This window comes from Perca fluviatilis, chromosome 10 (assembly GCF_010015445.1).
Source record: "Perca fluviatilis chromosome 10, GENO_Pfluv_1.0, whole genome shotgun sequence".
NCBI classification, from domain to species: Eukaryota; Metazoa; Chordata; class Actinopteri; order Perciformes; family Percidae; genus Perca; species Perca fluviatilis.
Window position 1 is genome coordinate 35,146,062 of NC_053121.1, and position 21,474 is coordinate 35,167,535.

At 41.7% G+C, this 21,474-nt stretch overlaps 1 protein-coding gene across 2 annotated transcripts in view; it reads right to left on the minus strand.

Moving 5' to 3' along the window:
• Positions 1–2,308: 2,308 nt before the first annotated feature.
• shtn3 (shootin 3) overlaps positions 2,309–21,474 on the minus strand; it is a 58,646-nt gene continuing 39,480 nt past the window's right edge. Inside the window, exons 10-17 of one of the 2 annotated variants that reach the window (XM_039813981.1) lie at positions 16,681–16,855; positions 14,568–14,638; positions 13,430–13,530; positions 12,251–12,265; positions 10,767–10,829; positions 9,657–9,792; positions 5,871–6,165; positions 2,309–5,503 (exon numbers count right to left, since the gene is read on the minus strand). In XM_039813981.1, the coding sequence (XP_039669915.1) occupies positions 5,368–5,503; positions 5,871–6,165; positions 9,657–9,792; positions 10,767–10,829; positions 12,251–12,265; positions 13,430–13,530; positions 14,568–14,638; positions 16,681–16,855 (992 nt within the window). In that variant the 3' untranslated portion in view covers positions 2,309–5,367. Of the gene's footprint in view, positions 5,504–5,870; positions 6,166–9,656; positions 9,796–10,766; positions 10,830–12,250; positions 12,266–13,429; positions 13,531–14,567; positions 14,639–16,680; positions 16,856–21,474 lie in introns of both variants that reach the window. The other variant, XM_039813980.1, reaches the window with a different exon arrangement.

Sequence of the window (21,474 nt, forward strand, 5' to 3'; positions counted from 1 at the left end):
AATATGAAATATCAGTCATGAGTTTCTATTCCACGTTCTCCGCCTCAAACCCTCACAAGCCTTTCAAACGCTGATAGTCGACACGCTGAAACCTGGACGGGAGCCTCGGCAGCGGAAAAGGTGGAAGAACGTACGAAAGTACCTTTCCACTTGCAGTGTTTTCTGGACGGTGCTCTTTATTTATTTTAATTTTTTTTTTACCCTGGCTGTAAATATTGTTCCTGGGTGTTTTCGCTCAGCCTCCCTCCATTTAGACTCAGGAAGAGGTTGGACTAAACAGAGGAAGTTTATGAATTAGATACTTTAAATACCTGATAGGGTACTACGGTCGGGGCTGCACGCTTAGGGCTCAAACATGGGTCAGTCAGAGCTTCAGTGTCCGTTATTGACTCAGTTTGACCAGTTTGTACAAGTTTTGGACTTCATCAGTGGATGCAGTTTGCTCAAAAAATGAAGTTACCTGGAACTCTGTCAATCAATCTAATAATCACAGTTAGGGCTGGGAACACTCGTTAGTATGTGAACAACTATTGATTGCACTGTGAGAGGAATTTGTCGTGTGTTTTTGCAACACATTCTCACAACGCACTCGTCACATACGGATGCTCGGTCATGACCCCTTGGCGTCACATTTGTAGCGCTCTTGGTCCCCCTTTAGCATCATTTCTTTCAACTTGCAGAGTGGTTTAACTCCTGACCTTTCCTCTGCCACCATCAGGCCAAAATCAAAATTTTTACACATTAAATATTCAAATTTAAAAAGGACAAATCCGGCGCAAAATGAACCTAGGGGTTAATAACACGTGTACCGACGTGAGCTGAACTGAATGCACGTTGCACGGCGTTCGTTCTTCGACTGGTCGTGACTAGATATGGATTTTTTTAGTGCCGAGGACGATTTTTTTTTTTTCATCAGCCTTAGCCGATGACCGATACGGGCTGCCGATTTTCTTGAGCCGATGCTGCTTTTGCTCCCTCAATTTACATCCTAAAAATATAAACCCTGCCACACTGGATTGGTTTTCGGAATCCGCTCTGCCATTTCTTTACAAATAATAAACAAAAACACAGATCAGTGTCGCTTCTGCAATCATCTTACATTCATATCACCCAAATTATGTGTGCAGTGTGCATCATATGGATGGGTGCACTCCATATGGTTAACTGTGCTTCATCAACATCTACAACACAGCCTTGATGATGCATTGCTTGCTGACATATTATAAGACAGATATAATCAGGTCATCACAAAATGTCCTTTGTCAACACATTTAAATAATTTAAGAAAACAATAAACCTGAAAAGTAGCCATTGAAGTACAGTGCTTGATTTGTAATTTAAGACTGCCATGCAGGCTTCCAGCACCAGCACTCTGCCAGCGGGGGAGGGGGCAGTGCACGGTCTGCACGTGAACTGCAGCGTCTCCAGCAACACAGAGCTGCCTGTGGACGCCTGTCTGGAAATAATGCCGGGAAAAAACTATCGGCGAACGCAGGAGCCACGTATCGGCCGACGCCGATATATCGGCCGGCCGATAAAATCGGTCTATCACTGGTCGTGACTGTTTTCCCAAGATGGCGCCCTGTATACGTGAACGGTACTGTCTTTCTAATCTATCTTTTTAATAAACTGTCTGTACACTTACAAAGTTCTCAATGCTTCAGTTTCCATGTAGGGACCCTCATTATGCTACCGTGGAAGTGTGGGGCTATTTTGAGCCTTGTTAGTGGTGTAGAACTAGAGATTTCTTTTTACTTTAGCCGTGCCCCGACGACTAGCATTATAAGCTAATTAGCGGTTTGTGCTAAAACTAGGACATGAAAACATGTCCCAGAGAACGGTCGGACTCGGTACACATGTGTTATTAACCCCTAGGTTCATTTTGCGCCGGAATTGTCCTTTAAGCGTCAGATTAGCTTGACATTCACCAATTAAATACCTGCTCCCCAGAGGATGAACACATTTTAATTAAATAACACTGGCCAAATCCGGCCCCTCGCAGATTGTGATCTGGCCCTCATATCAATTTAGGTTCATAATACATTTTGGCCCAACTACTTTTTTGTTGCTTCATCTGTAGTTTTTGTCACTTTTTTGCCAACGCTTTTGCCGTTTTTTTCAGCATTTTTGCCACTTTTTCAGACGTTTTTTTGTCAAATTTTTTGACGTTTTTTCCCGATGTTTTTGTGTCGCTTTTTTCTTTGATGGCTAGGTTACATTTTTTGGTGCTTTATGTCGACCAAGCTGTAAGTGAGAAGACTATATGAGACATGCAATAATATGATAAAATAAATTAAATAAAGCATGTCAATAAAATGTACAGTCTGGCCCTTGATGTGATTATTTTTTTCCAGTGTGGCCCTTAGTGAAGTTGAGTTTGACACCCCAGCTCTAATGCCACACTCAGGATAAAGTTATCCTTTTCGAAGAACAGCTAAACCATCCGTATGTTAGTTCCATCCAACAGTTTGGCTGCGTGTACGTTGCAGAAACTATGCTAATCATAATTTGTGTTTAGGATTAATCTTGTGCATTGACATATTTACCACACTGATTCTTAATCCAAATACTACAATGACATGTAATTTCATATCGGTATTGAATTGTTCCGTTTGCTTGAGTTTTGCAGTTCAACTTGTTTGTTTGGTCCCAGCCCTTATCGAGAAAATCTGCCTCAGTGGTTGAAGGAAAAGCACCTTTCAACCCACTGTTTGCAACAAAGCCAACTGTGTTTCAATATTGCCACTGATGAAGCCAATAACAACACGTGATTATACACAAATCAAGTGTGCAGCCCCGCTACAACTGGGAGTAAAGGAGGAGGAGAAGCAGAAGAAGTTGGAGACGGTGCATTCCTTCTGATGACACAAAGTGATAGGCTACTGAACACATCCTTTGTGCATCAAACAGAAACGTCAACCTAAAGCTCTGCAGTCATTGTACAAGTTGAAGTGTCTGAAGAAAAACGGAGGTTCTGTGCACAAAAAAAAAAGCACAACTTCCCTCATATAGTTCAGTCAGCCTGTCCTCCAGGATCCCCAGGTTTGTTTTCAGAAACCTTCGAAGAAAAGAACTCATGTACAGCAGATAGATAATCTCAAATCTAATTTAGAATATCCGCCATTGTAGAAAGCCCCACTTTGAATGCACCGTTTCGGATTATTCGGGGTACTTTAAGCCTTTTTCTGCACGCAGAATGGAACTTGATAACATTCGACCCTTAATAATTTCACATTTTACTTAATTGTATAATAGGTCACATGCAAATTCAAATAAAAAAAAAAATTACTTTTAGACGTCTGAAAGTATAACACTATAAAGCACAAAAAAAAGCTATTTTTACTAACTTATTTTGCATCAGAATTTAGTCCTACCACAATAATAATCCCACAACAACCGCATTAAACATTTGACATCTTTCTTTTAAATCTTGGTGCATGTTTTAATTCATTTTTATTTAGTTTTTTAAGACAATGGACTATTTATACTATTTGTTCACCATATTAAATCTCCTTTAAAGGCCAACACAAATCCCAAATCACCACCTGAGATAATAAGATAAAAGGGGAAGCAGCCATATATAAATATTGGATAACTCTGAAAAAAACTGAGTAAAATACAGAAAAAGGGAGCTATTAACTCTCAAAGTCATTCGTTTTTTAATTTCACCAGCAAATTCATGAACTGGTGTTTTTTTTCTTCCCTCAAGCAAGTTTAGGCCGGCGAGATTAATCATTGGAATATCTCTTAACTATTGGTAAGCGACAGTCGGATACAGTTTGTTTGGAGAGGTGTAGGGCTTCTACAATGGCTGGATAAGTTAGGGTGCGTTCACAGCAAGTATGTTCTAAACAGTTTATCTGCAGCAAGTCCAACTTCAGTTGAGTTAACAGGCTCGTTCGAGATGAGCTGCGCCTCGCCTGTAAAGTAGACGGGAGCGGGCGGCGGCAGCAGGGGGGAATGGCGTCAAAAAGCCGCGGTCAAGTCGTACAGTTTCCAGCTGCCTTCAGTCTGAACAGGAAGTCACAGAAACACTCACATCCTGTTTGGGCCGATTCCGATTTAATGAAATGTTATCAGACCCATATATCAGCTTGAACACAGTTGTCCAGTTGTTATTATTATGACAGAGTAGAGGTTCAAATGCTCTCGAGGCGATCTGTTGCCGAAGTTAATATCGGACAGACTGTAGATGAGCCGTAATCTGAACGGATTTAGTTCCTCGGACTGCTAGGCTAAACGTCACAACATGTATTCTGCTACCAGATTTAAATAAGCCTTTAAATCAGAGAAAATCTCTCCAATTAACCCTCTGAGGTCTAAGGGAGCTTTCACACATCTTCTTAAATTTACCTTTTTAGGGTATTTGCATAAAAGTGATCCCCATGTGTTTCATATCAAAATGTTCAGATTTTTTCTAGAGCAATGTGTGAAGAGATAATTTGGCGCTAAAGCTGAAACGTTGATGTTCGGTTTTTTGAAAGTCCTCAAATCTCTTTTGAAAACTAACCTTAACTTATGATGTGTTGTACGAATTGTTTCGGTGCTTGAAATGAGTTTACCAAAGTCTTTAGGTTATATATGATTAAAATAGTAAATAAATGTCTGGAATGATAGTTTGTAATATCGCTTTTTTGAGTAGGAGTTTGGTCAAACATCGTTTTGGACGCGGCGGCGCGTCTTTTGTCCTCAGAGGGTTAAAAAACAATAAAAAGTTTATATAAAACATCATCATGTTGAGTCGATTCTGAACCAATCAGCTGTTAGATCAGCTGAGAGCCAGGTGTTTCCCATCATGCCCTGGCTCTAAAACCTGCGGCCGCCTTGATCTCGTGAGGTCATCGCTGCCCGCGTGTGCACGACGTCAGAGCAAGTCGGGATCTAGTCGGACACAAATCTACCCAGCATGCATTGGGTGATCGATTCTGCGCAGACCTGGCTCATCTCGAACGAGCCTAATTTGTCCACGTGAGAACAATGACGTTTGAACTCTGGACTTGCACTCACATTCATCTTCTTCGACACGTGTTAGAGAGGTGAAAAAAAAGTTCAGGAAATGGAATCAGAAATGCTCGGACCTGTTGAATAAATTAGCCGTGAGCCGGTCGTGTTAACAGGCTCCTGGTTAGTTTTTAAATGGTTAGTGTAAATCTGAAGAAACAACAACAAAAAAAATACAAAAGTACAACACAGTCTACTTTTTTCCACTCAGGTTCTGACCCATTAATCAAAAAAGGCAAATGTGTGATCGCACCCTCAAACCTCTCTCATCTGAGAGTAAACGCCGATGACGTCGCTCTCACATCAGCCAATTAAATGCATGCATCAGATTGCAGAAACAAGCCTGGGATCCTGTTAGACTCCATCCTAGCACTCGGCGTCCGTGCTGCCGTTGACCGGGCCGGTGCAGAGGGTGGCGTGGGTGTCCTCGACGGGTCGGCTGTGTTCCACGCCGTTGGACTGGACGCACGTCTCGGTCGCATGTCCATCCTCGTCCCCCACACTGTGGAGCAGGGACAAACAGACAGGCAAAGGTCAGCGATCCAACCAAATATTGTGTAAGCTGATGGACAGACTGCTCGACCTACAGCACTTATATTTATCATTTTTTGTTGAGATATATTTTTGCACTCTCTGTATATCCTTACATTTGGTTTTAATGCGTTACGTCTTGGTTTCTTTCTGGTCTATTTGCTTTTAATACATTTTCTGTTTGTTTGCAGTATTTGTATTGTCTCGATCATATTCTGTTCGGCTTTACATTTGCACGACAGCTTGGTTTGATTACCATTGGACTGTTCATTGTGTCTTCTACCTCCATGTTGGAAAATGGCTGTTTTTTTGGCTGGTGAATAAAGAAAAAGCTTCACCTGTTGATGCAGCCGTTGCTGACCGGAGACTCGGCAGTTTCCTTCTCCGACAGAGAGCTGCAGGACCTCCTCTCCTGCCAGGAGCCCACTCGGGGCTCTTTGCCCGAGTCGGAGCTCTTCCTCCGGGCCACGACGGGCCCCGGTTTCTCCAGGCTAACCCTGGGACCCGCAACCGAGTCAAACGGGACGCTCAGCCCCGCCGGGCCATCGGGGTCCTTGCCCGAGTCGCTGCTGGTGCGCCTCCCGTTCAGGCTGTCGGACGAGGACACGTGACTCATCTGGCCCTCTCGCTCATCTGGAGAGGAAAAAGAAAAATCCGTAATCGGTCCTTTCTTCCTTTTTGAAATGAGTTTTCTATGACCGAGCAATCATGCAACAGCAGATTCAAACCAGAATCTCCAGAAACTCCCTGGTTATCCTGCTTGTGATGCAAACTAACTGCTGAAAACAACTCACTATGAACCTTATATCAACATTATATTCCTTACATGTGTTCAGATCACGTTTGCTGATACAATTGGAAACTCGTTTGACTTCTATTTGCTTCACTTATCCCGACTGTAAAAGGAAAGGAAATAGTTTAACTGACTTGTCCGCAGACCAGAGTCACTCTTGTGTGAATGTGAATACTTTAGAGATTTGAAATCAAGCAGTCGTGTTTCATTCTGCCGGACGAGGTCAATCGATCGTGGAAAAGCAAATAAATCCATGTCAGCATTAATCTGACCTGGTTACCCAGTGGCTGAATCTCACTTCTCTTATTTGATAGCTCCTCGCTCCTCGGATGAACCGGAAGTTGTTCTGGCCTTCCTTCTCGAAGGCTGTCTCAAAGCTCTTTTTTCATGCCCAGAGGAGCTAGGATCGAGGATGGAGGAGAGATATTTGAGGAGCTATGAGCGAGGATACGGAGAGCAGCCTTCCCGGAAGCCGTGCAGCTGAAAGCCGTTGCTAAGTGGGCATTCATGCCAAGGAAAGTGATCGGGCGATTCCCCGCAGGGTGGTGAGGCATGAAACAGCCCATTTGTGACGTCCTGTTGTGCTCTTTAGCCCCCCAACAAAGCACAAGTAGACTTTATATTTTACAAATACTGACCAGATCGTTTATAGATTTCGACGATTCCGACCGCACTTAAAGGAAGCGTCACTTCACAGGAGAGAGAGAGAAAGAATAGAGACGAGCGAGACATGGCGAGTGCTTTGTTGTTGCGGGAAACGTTCAGCCATTACACACACTCCCGGGCAGTTCAGAGCTTGTGTTTTGTTTTTTACCCTCGTAGTGTTTTAACACATTCTTGTGGCAGAGATAGAGGCAGTGGTGTTTCCTGTTTCCTGTACGGGACTCTCCCACCGCCTCGAACCACACAGACAAGTCTGATCTCTGGTTGCATGATTCGTTTTTTGAGTGGCCCCGCCCCCCCGGCCCCCTGCGGCGACCAGCCACAGCCTAAACATACTACCCCCATTCAAAATGAGTAGAAAGCAGTAGATCGTGGCCTAACTCCGCCTATACAGCTGACAAATTCACGTGACGCTTCAGAGGAAAGGACGTCTCATCCCTCTAAAAACACATTTCCTCTCTCTGTGCATGATTCACCCCCCCCCCCATGCTTCCTCGGTGGAACGGACTACGAAGCGAGGAAGGGGAAGCAAGTGAAGGAAACATGGATGCAATTTAAGGGAAGTGAGATCCACCCAGTGGACACACACACACACACACACACACACACACACACACACACACACACACACACACACACACACACACACACACACACACACACACACACACACACACACACACACACACACACACACACACACGCCAGCTGACTGGTTCTCTCTCACAGCATGAAATGGTTTCGTCTCAGCGGGAGTTGAACCTCTGACGTCTGCACTGCTAACACCACATGCTGTGAACATTGACTGACACAGCAGCGGGATAATTAACAGCGAGACCGCGTGTGAACACGCAGATACCGCTGCCTTCATCTCCGGCTTCACCTCTTCACACAGGCTGCATTTTAATGTCATTTTGACCTTTTTTATTTGCTTGACTTCTTTCCTTAAGTGTCTCATAAAAGTACAGTTTTGAGAAGGCCTTTGTGTGTTTGTATGCCCCTGAACTGTGGAACTCACTGCCACTGGATATTAAAATGGCAAACTCTTTGTATTTTGAAAAGGAAATTTAGGACATATCTTTTATAATCTGGCTTTTAATTTGGAGTCATTTCATAGCATTAGTTTTGAAGTGTTAATCATTGGTTTTTCTATCTTTTTTTTTTTAACCCTGGTGTTTATTTTATTTATTTTTTTACATTTACTGTCTTATGGTTGTAGTTGTTTTGATATTGTTAATTTGTCTTTGTCTTCTGTTTTGTTCTGTGAAGCACTTTGCGCTGCATGCTCGCAGGAAAGGTGCTACAAAAAAGAGAGTTTAAAATGTATTTAAGGTCTTTAATTTGGTTTGACGTGCCTCCACATAAAAACAGGATGTTGGGGTAGAATCGCCATGCTGAAACACCTACAACGTGGCCTCATGACTTCACGCAAACATACACGCCAACTTTCTTAAGCCAAGTGGTATGTTATCCGTACGCATTATGAGCTATCCGCGTGTATGTCTACGCTGTATACAGCGGACGGCAGTCTGCAACGTCACAGCGTAAACATACACGTCACGTGCCACTTTCTAAAGCCACGTGGCGTGTTACCGCGAGGCTACGTGTTATCGCAAGACTACGTCACATGCAGGTTTTAGGAAAATAAACGGACAAACGGTTGGGATTAGGAAAAGAAAACCAGGTTGGGTTAGGAAAATAACAACCGGGGTTGGGTTTAGGAAACGCCACGCAGGACACGATCCCCGGTCTCCTGGGTGAAAGTCCTGCGTTTTACCCATCTACCACCACAACCAACCTCCCTGTGTGGCGATTCGCCCTTTCATACTACTCACTAATACGTCAATTCACACACAATCGCAAGGTAATGTAAGTCAACGGAGGGCAAACAGCGTTGATAAACACGCTAAAAAGCGAGAATGCGTCTTGACAACACGCCAATAACGGCATACGACATACGCCACTTCATCAGATCAGTCTGACACCTGAGATAAACTGTATGTGAAATAAAAAGTTTCATATAATGGGTACATTTGATGTAGTAGAAAGTTATATACAGGCCATAGTTACAAGATGAGTCAATTTGAGACTTTGCAGGGAGGAAATGCTGTCCCTAGAGAACTCTACATGAAAACTAAAATTGAATTTCTGAAGAAACTGCGGTGTGAATGCTGTATGTTGAAAGGCTGATGCTAAACTGGATTGCTGGTTTGAATGTGTAAGAAGTAGGTAGGGGTAGTAGGAACGGTTGAAAAAGTGGGAATGGGTTGAATTAGTAGGAATGTCATTGACAAGTTGAATAATACCAATAATGTTTAAAAGATGTGAAATATAATGATATAATATTTATTTTTTTAAGCTGATTCTAAGCGGGATTGCTGGCTTCAATTTGGAATATGAACGAGTCAATTTGAGACTTTGCAGGCAGGAAAGAAATTGAGGTTTTCTATCACAATTCGAGAAAAAAAACATTCCCTGCTGATCCTAGAGAACTCTACATGAAAAATGAAGTATGCAATTTCCGAAGAAACTGCAGTGTGAATGCTGTATGTTGCTGGCTTGTATTGGGAGTAGTCAATTTGTCAATTAGTCAATTTGAGACTTTGCAGGGAGGAAAAAACTCCACATTAAATGAACCCTGTTTAGCGACCACAGGGTGTGTGTCTACCTCCGGAGCCAGCTTCTCCCGCCTTGTTGCGTCGGCGTCTCAGGATGACCTCCAGCTCGCTGTCCTTCTTCCCCGGAGGCGACGGCCCCGACGGGCCCGACTCCTGAGAGCCTCGGCTGGGGCTCCGCTTCACCGTCTCCTGGAGGCAAACACAACGGCTTTATTCTTCTCCAAGACACAAGGAAAACAGTCAAATCAGTATGTCTCTTTAATTTAATTTAGTAAGCAGCTGCACCACCTATGATGGCATTAACAAGCTTCCCATTCCAAATGCTTTGAAAAAGCACCTGAAAGAATTATTTGTCAGTTTCATTAAAACCACAATCTTTATTGTTTGACCGTTCAAATTACCCCTATGTTAACATAATGATGACTTAAAAGAATCTGCAGTTTATGTGTTTCTCAACTTTTCTCCTGACCCAAACGAAATCTGCAGATTTCTTTTTTCTTTTTTCTGAACAGTTTAAGAGTGGATCTAGAATGAAAATCTGCAGTTTAGCGGACAGTTTTTCTGCTTGTATTGGGGTGGAGCCAGTGGTGTAGTCTAATAATGTATTGTAGTGGGTATAATGTACTGTATATGTATGGGCCCATATATGGTAGATATATATATATATATATGAATGGGGGGGGGGGGGTATATCATAGTGGGGGGTCTGGGTGTCCTCCCCCAGGGAAATGTTGAGCCTCAGACTTCATATGCACCAATTTACGGTGGAAATACTATTTATTAATTAATTATGTGAAGAAGAAAAACACTATGATACCGTATATTATGATGCCTCCGCCAGACAGAGGCATCGAAAACCGCATCAGTCAGTACGTTTACATGCACACCAATATTCCATTATTATTCCGAATACGACAATATTCCGAATTTGATACAGATCATGTAAACAGCATATTCCGGTTGGATATTCAGAATATGGTTTTTTTTCAGAATATAGCATTTTCCGATTAAGACGTTGGATATTCCGGTTTGGACATGTATACAGCGCATTCGGAATGTAGTGTGTCTACGCTGAGTGAGTATTTTCCTTTCGTAGCAGCAGCTTTGACACACCAGAACCACAGCGTCACTATAACAAAGCTGATTAAAAGTCTCTTTACCAGGATGCCTTTCAGTTCCTCCATGGCGCTCTCCTGCGGTTTCTCCTCAAGGATCAGAGGTGGCTGAAAAAAAAAAAAAAACACTAATCATTTCCCTTCATGTTGTATTTGTATTTCATAACTGTCTTATTCTATTTTAGCTGTTTTCATATTCTCTTCAGCAGTTGTTTTCAACTGTTTTTTAACTGCTCTTTTATGGAGTGTTTTGTGTTCATATTATGCTTTTTGGCTTTTCCTCTTTCCTTTATTGTGTTATATATCTTTTTTTGTGCATGTTATAGGTTTACAAAGTGAAAAAGCCCAAAGTCCCCCCCAAAGGGACTTACCATCTCCAACAGAAAACCCTGTTCACCAACTGCTCCAAACAGCTCTATTGTAGTCCAGCCTTTACTTCAGAGACAGACGTGGTCACTTTGGAACACACGTTATAATGCTCGCCTAGCTGCTAGCATGGTACACCCTCATACTCTGCTTCTGACTGGCTAGTAGTCCTTACCTAGGTACTGTCAGGGCACGCCCTCATACTCTGCTTCTGACTGGCTAGTAGTCCTTACCTAGCTACTGTCAGGGCATGCCCTCATACTCTGCTTCTGACTGGCTAGTAGTCCTTACCTAGGTACTGTCAGGGCATGCCCTCATACTCTGCTTCTGACTGGCTAGTAGTCCTTACCTAGGTACTGTCAGGGCACGCAGTCATACTCTGCCCCTGACTGGCTAGTAGTCCTTACCTAGGTACTGTCAAGGCCGCCCTCATACTCTGCTTCTGACTGGCTAGTAGTCCTTACCTAGGTACTATCAGGGCACGCCCCCTTACTCTGCTTCTGACTGGCTAGTAGTCCTTACCTAGGTACTGCACATGTGCGACTCCCAACAAAGATGGAACAGAAGTGAGATGTCTCACTCTGTAGCTAAAACAGAGAGCTCAACACACAGGGTGAAAAGAGGAGCTGCAGCAATGTGCAGTACGACAAAAATATGGTGTTTTTTAAAAATGAAACCATGTAAACCTATTCTGATAGAACCTCTAAATACAATTATGAACCTGAAAATTAGTATAACATAAGTGCGTTCTTTCAATTTGAGAGCATTTGTCATTGATTTCTTGAAACCTTCGCTCTCACTCTCACACTCAAACAGCCACTGCTGGCGATTGGATTCGCTGTACCTCTGCTCAAACTCTTTATGCTTGGACTCAGATGTGTTGTCGCTCGGACAGATTTCATCCCATGCCACCCGTGACTGATTATTGGACTTAAAATATCCTGGAATCGCCCCTGCCCCTCAGAGGGGACAATAACCACAGAGCACACATAGTCCATGAGCCATGAAGATATGTAAAATGGAAATTAAAGCGATGCGTGTTTTACCGATTAAAACTGAAAGGGTTTGCTGAGTGTGTGTGTGTGTGTGTGTGTGGGGGTCAGAGGGAGGGAACCCCCCTCCCAGGGAACAACAGTGATTGATGCAAACATCAATATACTCACTTTTACTGCTACTCTCTGTGGCAGCACAAAGGAGACACATGGGGAGGAAAGAGAAGAGAGCAATCAGCCAGAGTGCCTTCAGCCTACAGACAACATGCTGACTGACGTCCTGATCTTTACTGAAGCACGAGGGACCAGTGAAGAGAGGAGACCAGTACTCTAAACGACAGTACTCCTGGCACACACAATCACGTTTTACAGGAAAACGTGTTTGTGTGCGTGCCAGGTGTACGGTCTCACCTGCTTTGACATGTCTAGAAGTGAAGATAGATTATTATTTTTTATTATTCTGCAGGCACAGGAATATTTACCTCTGCCATCAGGCAGCTGTGAACTTTGACCCTTGACCTCTTTGTTCTTGTTGGATGCAGGGTCGAAATAAGGAGAGCTACTATGTAGAGCTTCGGTTCTCTCTGACCCAACACGGTTTGACTGGAATAGGATTATTTTTTTTTTTTTAAATGTTATGCAGACCTTATAGTCTGAGTCACGTAGAGCTGCACAGATGTATAGATTAGTTGTCAACTATAAAATTAATCGACAACTATTTTGATAATCGATTAATCGTTTTTTTATGAAAAAAAGTTTAAAAAGTCTCTGATCGCAGCTTGTTAAATGTTGAATATTGTTCTAGTGTCTTCTCTCCTCTGTGACAGTAAACTGAATATCTTTGAGTTGTGGACAAAACGAGACATTTGAGGCTATCATCTTGGGCTTATGGAAACACTGATCCACATTTTTGGCCATTTTCTGACATTTTAGAGACCAAACAACTAATCCATTCATCCAGAAAATAATTGACAGATTAATCGACGATGAAAGTAATCGTTAGTTGCAGCCCTAGTTTAATGTCATGAATAATGTCGGGCTGTGTGGGAACGTACAGCCCTTTGTTACAGTTGAAATTCAGGCTTTAACATAATCAGGCTCTAGCACAAATCTGCTGCCATGTTTTCGGGCTGTGCCTGATTGTTTGGGCCAGATCATAGCTCTACTTTATTTATTTTTTTAAAAGGTTTCTCGGCAAAAAAGCACCAACTTGTTGCATTTTATTACCATGCATGATTCGGGGATTAATAAGTGTCCTTTTTTTGTTCTTTGAAATGATCAGAAAACAGCCAACTATAAAATACAGATCAGTTAAAAAACCTCTCAGTCTGCACATCTCGTCATCCTCACCTTACTGTCCTGACTCTTGACGGGCCGCAGGACGACGCCATGTTTGATCCTTTCCATCATTTCGTTCACCGCCTTTGCCTTCACGTCGTCGCCCTCGCCAGCTGGAGAGAGAGGAAGCTCAATGTTTACCATTACAATAAAGGGAATAATGTCTAATATAGATGTTACATAATAGGTTTAGGTGATATGAAAATGTGTACGAGATTGACAACCGATTTTAAACCTATTCACAATGTTACGTTCCTACTGGATTCATTTAAAAAAATGACATTCCCATGTAGTTATTTACTTAAATTTTGCATGCAATTAGATTTCTGGCAGATAATTATCAACATTTGAATCATCTTCACATAAGAATTTAAATATCCTAAAGGTGCTCTAAGCGATGTCACGCGTTTTTTTAGGCTACAACATTTTTTGTCACATACAGCAAACATCTCCTCACTATCTGCTAGCTGCCTGTCTCCTGAACACACTGTAAAAAAACATCTCCTCACTATCTGCTAGCTGTCTGTCCCCTGAACACACTGTAAAAAAACATCTCCTCACTATCTGCTAGCTGTCTGTCCCCTGAACACACTGTAAAAAACATCTCCTCACTATCTGCTAGCTGCCTGTCCCCTGAACACACTGTAAAAAACATCTCCTCACTATCTGCTAGCTGCCTGTCCCCTGAACACACTGTAAAAAACATCTCCTCACTATCTGCTAGCTGCCTGTCCCCTGAACACACTGTAAAAAAACGCGGTCTCTGTAGACAGCCCAGGGTCCACACATGCCAACAAAAACAAACTGCGCCAACCTGCACCACCAAACATAACAAACAGTCTTCCAGCCAATAACCGACAAGAAGGATTTGGGGGGGGGGTGGGTGGGTTGGGGGTTTAGTGTGCGGAAGCATGGAAGGGAGGAGGAGGGGACGGGATGAGGAGGAGGGAGGGGCGAGCTAGCCTCGTTTTGTTTTACAATACTTCGAATGTCAACAAGAAGTGACGTCACCCAAAATCGCTTAGAGCACCTTTAATTTAATTTCTAGAAAAAAATAAATCTGAAATGACTTATTCTGTGATACAAGTTTGTATCCATATTGGTCATTGCTACCATGGGAGAACATCTGAAAAGGTGCACAGAGACTCACCTGGCGGCTGCTCTGTCTTCACTGGGGCTTTGGAGCCTTTGGAGGACTTCCTCATGATCGCTATCAGAGAGCTGAGAGGAGGAGAGACACAAGAACCGAGAGTCACGTCGCACATTTTGTAGGAATGCTGTGAAACGTTTAAAAAAAAAAAAAAAAAAAAACACCACACAAAATCATACAATGAATTCATGTTAAAGGACAATTCCGGCGCAAAACGAACCTAGGGGTTAATAACAGATGTACCCACTCGATCGTTCTCTGGGACATGTTTTCATGCTAATCGAATGTGTTTGTAGCTTGAAACAAGCTAGTGCGGACCGCTGATTAGCTGATTTAGGGACCCTCATTATGCTACCGTTGAAGCGTGGTGATATTTTAAGCCTTTTTAGTGGTATAAATACCCATTTGTTTCCCTGTGCCCCGAATACTAGCGTTGTAAGCTAATCAGCGGTCCGAGCTAGCTTGTTTCAAGCTACAAACACATTCGATAAGCATGAAAACATGTCCCAGAGAACGATCGAGTGGGTACATCTGTTATTAACCCCTAGGTTCGTTTTGCGCCGGAATTGTCCTTTAAGTCACACAGCCTCTTCTTGACTAAGGCTACATCTACACTACTGTATTTTTGTTTTTAAGCAGTTTTTGAGACAAAACGATCTCTGTCCACAAATTCGTTTTAGCTCCAGTAGCAGAACTAAGCTCTGTTCATATTAACACATCTGACAACGCATATCACATGACCATTCACACACACTGGGCATGTGCATGCCGGTGTAAACAGGAAACAGATTGTCTGACGTTACTCTGCTGTTGAAAATCTAGAAGTTGAAAATACAGAAAAGACTTTGGAGAAAGAAGAACAACGGTGAAAAGAAAGAGCAGGGATTTATCAGCTTAGAGCGACGACGAGGTGGAACGGTTACTGAAAGGTCTGTTAGCTACCTAACCGATAAGACTGACTGACGTCCGTCGTCGTTTCCAAAGGTCTCAGTTTTGTGCCCGTCTAGACTACAAAGCAGCCCCGGAGTTTTCCAACAAAAATGGGTTCATCAGGGTTTCCCATTGGCTCAGTTTTAGGAGCTCGGAAACACCGGAGTAGTGCAGACACAAGGTCTAAACGTAGAGAAAGATATTCGTTTTTAAACTGAAACGTAGTAGTGTAGATATAGCCTTTGTCTTATGTGATCTTTGCACTTTGTCAGACAAAACAAGCAAGATGTCACGTCACGCTTTAAGAAAATTTAGACATTTAGACAAAACATGAAGATAATCGGCCCTATAGAGCTCAAAAGTGACTGCCCACTTTTTTAACAGCTCTGGTTCTGAAAGTGTTTTTCCCCATTCAATTGTTTAATTAACGTTTCAAAAATTGCTGATATAAAGAGTTTTAAGCCTGGAACCGAGCCAACCAGCTACAAGATGAATCATGAATATAAAACATTTGATTTGGCACAAAAAAAAACTTTTGAATTTTGAAAACGGCAAAGGTACAAGACCGTGTGGAGAAACTATCATAGACTTGAATGGAAGGAGCTCGATCTAGCCATTCGCAGTTTCGCCGGTACGGTAAACGTTTTCATGGTAGATGGACCAATCAGAGACGTTGCTGTTACGCTTAGGATTGTGGGTAGTGTAGGATTTCTCCTTAAGATCGTGAATAAAACACATTTTTCTTAAAACAAGGTTGATTTCATACGGACTTCTAACTTTTACAGGAACAGAAACCTTTGTTTTCCCATTTCGTAGCTCGTGGTCAGTCTACCTTGGTGATGGTTTAGACATTATGGCTGATAATCAGCCTCCTTATGGAATAAATCAATGGGTTTTTACTTCCGGAACCACGCTGTTGGGATCTATAAGTGTTAAATAAATGTTTATGGCAGCACCCGTATCCGGGAAAATTTGGGCTTCACATTTGTACAGTGGGAGGAAGCGGTGTTTGTCTTTATATACAGTCTGTGTTTCAGACGTTCAAAATAAAAGTGCAGACAGTAAATATAGTGCACTGTGCAGTAAATAGAGAGATTTCAGACACAGGGTGTGACCACTGCTCAGCTTCAGCGTCTTGTCCCCCTGCGTGGTAACCGAGGTACAGTACAGTTCCTTTCCTCACCTGAGGGGGTTGCATCTCGAGGGGGGAGGTGGGGGCGGGGGTGGAGGGGGAGGAGGAGGGGGAGGGGGCGGCTGCGGGGGAGGGGCGGGTGGCGGGGCAACCCCAGGCTCAGGAGGAGGGGGCGCCGTGCTGGGAGCCACCGCGGCCTTTTCCTGGCTCTCCTGGAGCTCGTGGACTGTGGAGGAGAAGGAAGACAATGGAAGCGGTTAATCAAACCGCAGAGGATTTAGGTACTGCTGTGTCATCATATCTAACGTTCATCTCCCTTAAAAACCTTCGCTACAGACCAAGGTTATAAAAGTGTTGAATTTATGAATCCAGTTTTTTTTTTATCTTAGCAGCGTTTCTGCAGGTTTCACCAAGTCAAATTTAAGACTTTTTAAGACCATTATGAATGACATACTGTATATCACAACATAAAAAAATAAGGTAACACTTGAATGTATCTACATAAGAGTGACATGACACTGTCATGACACATGAACCCTAACCCTAACTCTAACTTGTCATGACAAAAACCGAATGACACTTAATGACAGAAGCGTTATGTCATATAAGTTTATGACTTGTTTATAATGTTTATGACACTTTCATGACAGTGTCATGTCACTCTTGAGTAACCAAAAATAAAATAAGTCAGATGTCAGAGTGCGTTAACATCGTCTGAAACAATTGCCCGATTTTTCTCATTGGCATTATACGACTTGTGTCTAGATTGGCTGCAATATAAGTTGCATGTTGGTCTAATTTGTAGTCCTAGTAGAGCGAGTTATAATTGAACTAGCGACAGAAAGAACTACAACACCACAGAATAAAAAAAAAAGCGCTGTGCGAACATTTCAATGAGCATTAGAGGTAGGGAAATTAAGACCTGTTTAAACTTATTAAAGACCTACAACACAATACTTTTTTAAGATTTTAACCCTTGTGTCGTCTTCCTGTCGACCATGCACTTGTTGTCCTCCAACAAAATTAACTTCCGGTGTGTTTCGCCTTTTTATAAAGAATAAAGTATAGTATCACCCGATTCTATTGTGCACCTTCTAGCCAATTCATTCATTCCAACTTCTTACCAATAGTTTTACACTTATTTTTTATTTATTTATGGTCAATAAACCATATTTACTGTACATTAAATTATACCTTATTTTGGAGTAAAAGAAAATAAAAAATTATGACTTATTTTCACTATAGTGAAGATCAGATGAATATATGTTGATGGACTGGTATATGTCAATGTTTAGTCAGGAAACTGTTTTGAAACAATTTTATTATTGTGAATGGCAGAACATATTTCCGATAAAGAAATTATGAAAACGGGTCAAAATTGACCCAAAGACAACACAAAAGGCCCTGAACACCCAAACAGGTGGTTATAGTTAATGTGGCTGACTGGACCTTTTCCAGGACTGTGTGGGTGTGGTTAGACTGAGAAGATTGACATCTCCCTGAGTCCACTGTTAGTGCTGTTGCACCTGTTAGGGCGCGACAAATGACACCTTTGTCATCCTTATTGGTAGAAAGAATCAAAGGTCCGGCCCACCTTCAACCTGAAAAGAGTCTAATCAGCCTGAGTATCTGAAAACACCTGTGTGGGTGTTCAGAGGCTTTAAGGCCTAACATTTTGATTTTGAAATTATAGACGCTTTAAGACCCAGTGGAAACCCTGTTTATTTCAGTTTAGTTTTCATTTGTCTCTGAAGTCTGTAGCTACATATACTGTATGGATTCAAGATTTCTTTTATTATCATTCAGCAAAACACAGAAATGAAAAGCATAAAGGAGCATGGCTCCTTTTAAAAACACACATTAAAAAAACTATGAATATTTGAATATATATACATATACATACATACATACATACATATATATATATATATACATATATATATACACACACACACACACAGTACAGGCCAAAAGTTTGGACACACCTTCTCATTCAATGCGTTTCCTTTTTATTTTCATGACTATTTACATTGTAGATTCTCACTGAAGACCTCAAAACTATGAATGAACACATATGGAATTATGTACTTAACAAAAAAGTGTGAAATAACTGAAAACATGTCTTATATTTTAGATTCCTCAAAGTAGCCACCCTTTGCTTTTTTATTAATAAGGGAAAAAATTCCACTAATTAACCCTGACAAAGCACACCTGTGAAGGTAAAACCATTTCAGGTGACTACCTCATGAAGCTCATTGAGAGAACACCAAGGGTTTGCAGAGGTATCAAAAAAAAAAAAAAACAATAATATATATATATATATATATATATATATATATATATATATATATACACACACACACACACACACACACACACACACACACACACACACACACACACACACACACACACACACACAAGGAACCCTGCTGCATTATTCAAAATATGAATGCTGTCGTTAAGAATTTACCCCAAAGCAGTTACATAGAGGCAGAAAAAGTGCTTTCTTTAGTGCAGAGTGAGATGCAGAGACCGTTTGCCTAAAGCCGCCTACACATGATAGGCGGCAAAACCGCTTTGCGCCGGCCGTTCCATTGATTTCCTATAATCTATTTAGAATTTATTCATGGGAAGAGCTATGGGGAGAGCTCGGATTTGCCGCTTTGCGCTGCGCTCAAAGTCCAAATTATTTAAACTTTGACCTAGTTACCGCTGACCTGTCGAAAGCGCAACCTATGAGATAGCAGCATGTCGTTACCTAGCAAGGGGAAAGAGCTTCCTTGCCACCCTTGATGACGTTTACCTGCTTTAAGCCGCCTACACATGATACGTGATTTTTTTTTTCTGTGCACCGCTAGGTAGGGTGCAGAGCAAAGCGCAGAGAGCAAATGGCGTATCATGTGTAGGCGGCTTAACCCTTGTGTTGTCTCCCATTGGACCATGCACGCGGGTCCTCCCTGGTCAAAACTGAAAACCAACACTTTTTCTGTGTGTAAACACCACTAACAAACTTATTTCCACTAGTTTTACACTTATTTTTGGATTGCATGGTCAATAAACCTCATTTATAGGAAATTATACCTTATTCTTGAGTTAAGAAAGCAGAAATTATGAATTATTTAGATTAATATAATATATAAAGGAAGGATAATCACAGACTGGTATAGGTCAAAGTTCAGTGAGGATACTGTTTCGAAAAAACATTGAATAAAACAACCAAAATTCGATGAAAGTAGAGATCAGATCTTTAGTTGTACTTGCAAAGCCCGTTGTATGGAATCATCTGTGTTATTTTGGGGTAATTAAAATGAGGTAGTTAAAAAGAAACCCATATTTCTGATACAGATATTTTGAAAATGGGTCAAATTTGACCAGAAGACAACAAAAGCCTTAAAGCCGTACAGCTGTGAAAAAGGCCATGCCCGTTTATCTATCGCCAAACTTTTGCCTCACTTTGGAGCGTTATTTAGCATGATGTGGATCCCTTAGATCGTCTAATTTCATATGATACTAATATATTTACTCTAGCTTTAAAACGGAGCCTCTTAAAAGGTCGATCTCTGGATTTGATGAATCGATATCAGATCATTTAAAGGAACACGCCGACTTATTGGGACTTTAGCTTATTCACCGTAACCCCGTCGATACATACCCTTCTCATCTCCATGCGTGCTGTAACTCTGTCTGACGGCTCCAGCATTAGCTTAGCCCAGCACAGATCCTGCAGGTAACTGGTTCCAACTAGCCTACTGCTCCAAATTGTGACAAAATAACTCCAACATGTTCCTGTTTACATGTTGTGATTTTATGAATACTGGCGTGTACAAAAACAACGTAACATGAGACACAGCCATCTTCAAACCGTAAAACAAACGCGGAACTATATTCTCAGACAGGCTTGCTGCAAAGCAAATCACTCCACCCAAGTACTATATTCTTCCACCTGAGAATATAGTTCCCGGTTTAGAAGATGGCTGTGTCTCATGTTACGTTGTTTTTACACGCTTCATGACACAAATCACAACTATATAAATAGCTTTATGTTGGTCTTGTCACCTTATTCGGAGCAGTAGGATTACTGGAACCATTCACCTGCATGTTCTGTGATGGGCTGATACCGCTGGAGCCGTCAGACAGCTTTACAGCACGCAGGGAGATGAGAAGGGTATGTATGGACTTGTCTTCCTATGGGGGTTACGGTGAATAAGCTAAAATCCCAATAAGTCAGCGTGTTCCTTTAAATGAAGATATTTTTTTAAACCCAGTACTGCTGCTGCAGATACATCGGTTACTGCTGTGTCATGTTATCTAACCCTTGTGTTTTAAGAATGTTTTACATATCAGAGATATAGGTTTCTTTCAACCAAATTGCCCCCAAAACAACATGGATGTACGTTATTTGCAGGTTAAATCAATTATTTTCATTTAATTTTGCATTTTGGGTGTTTTATTCAATTTTATAGCATTTGAAAAAAAAGTTTTTAATGGTTTCAAAACAGCATCCTGACAAAATTTTATTATGAATTTTTATAACATTGATTCTGCTTTTTTTGTATATACATTAGGTTTATTGACCATGGATAAAATAAAAAATAAAAAAGGGCTGAAAAAAGTCACAAAAACATTTACAAAAGCATCGAATAAAGCGACAAAAACAGCGGGGAAAGAAAGCGCCAAAAAAGTTCTCAAAAAACATTTTCAATTTTGACCCGGAAGGACAACAACTTCACGGTCGACAGGAAGACAACACGAGGGCTAATGTACTTATTTCTCTCTTCAAGCCTCCACGTCTGACTCAAGGGGGCAAGCGAGCCTCCACAAAGCATAGCTCCCATGGCACCA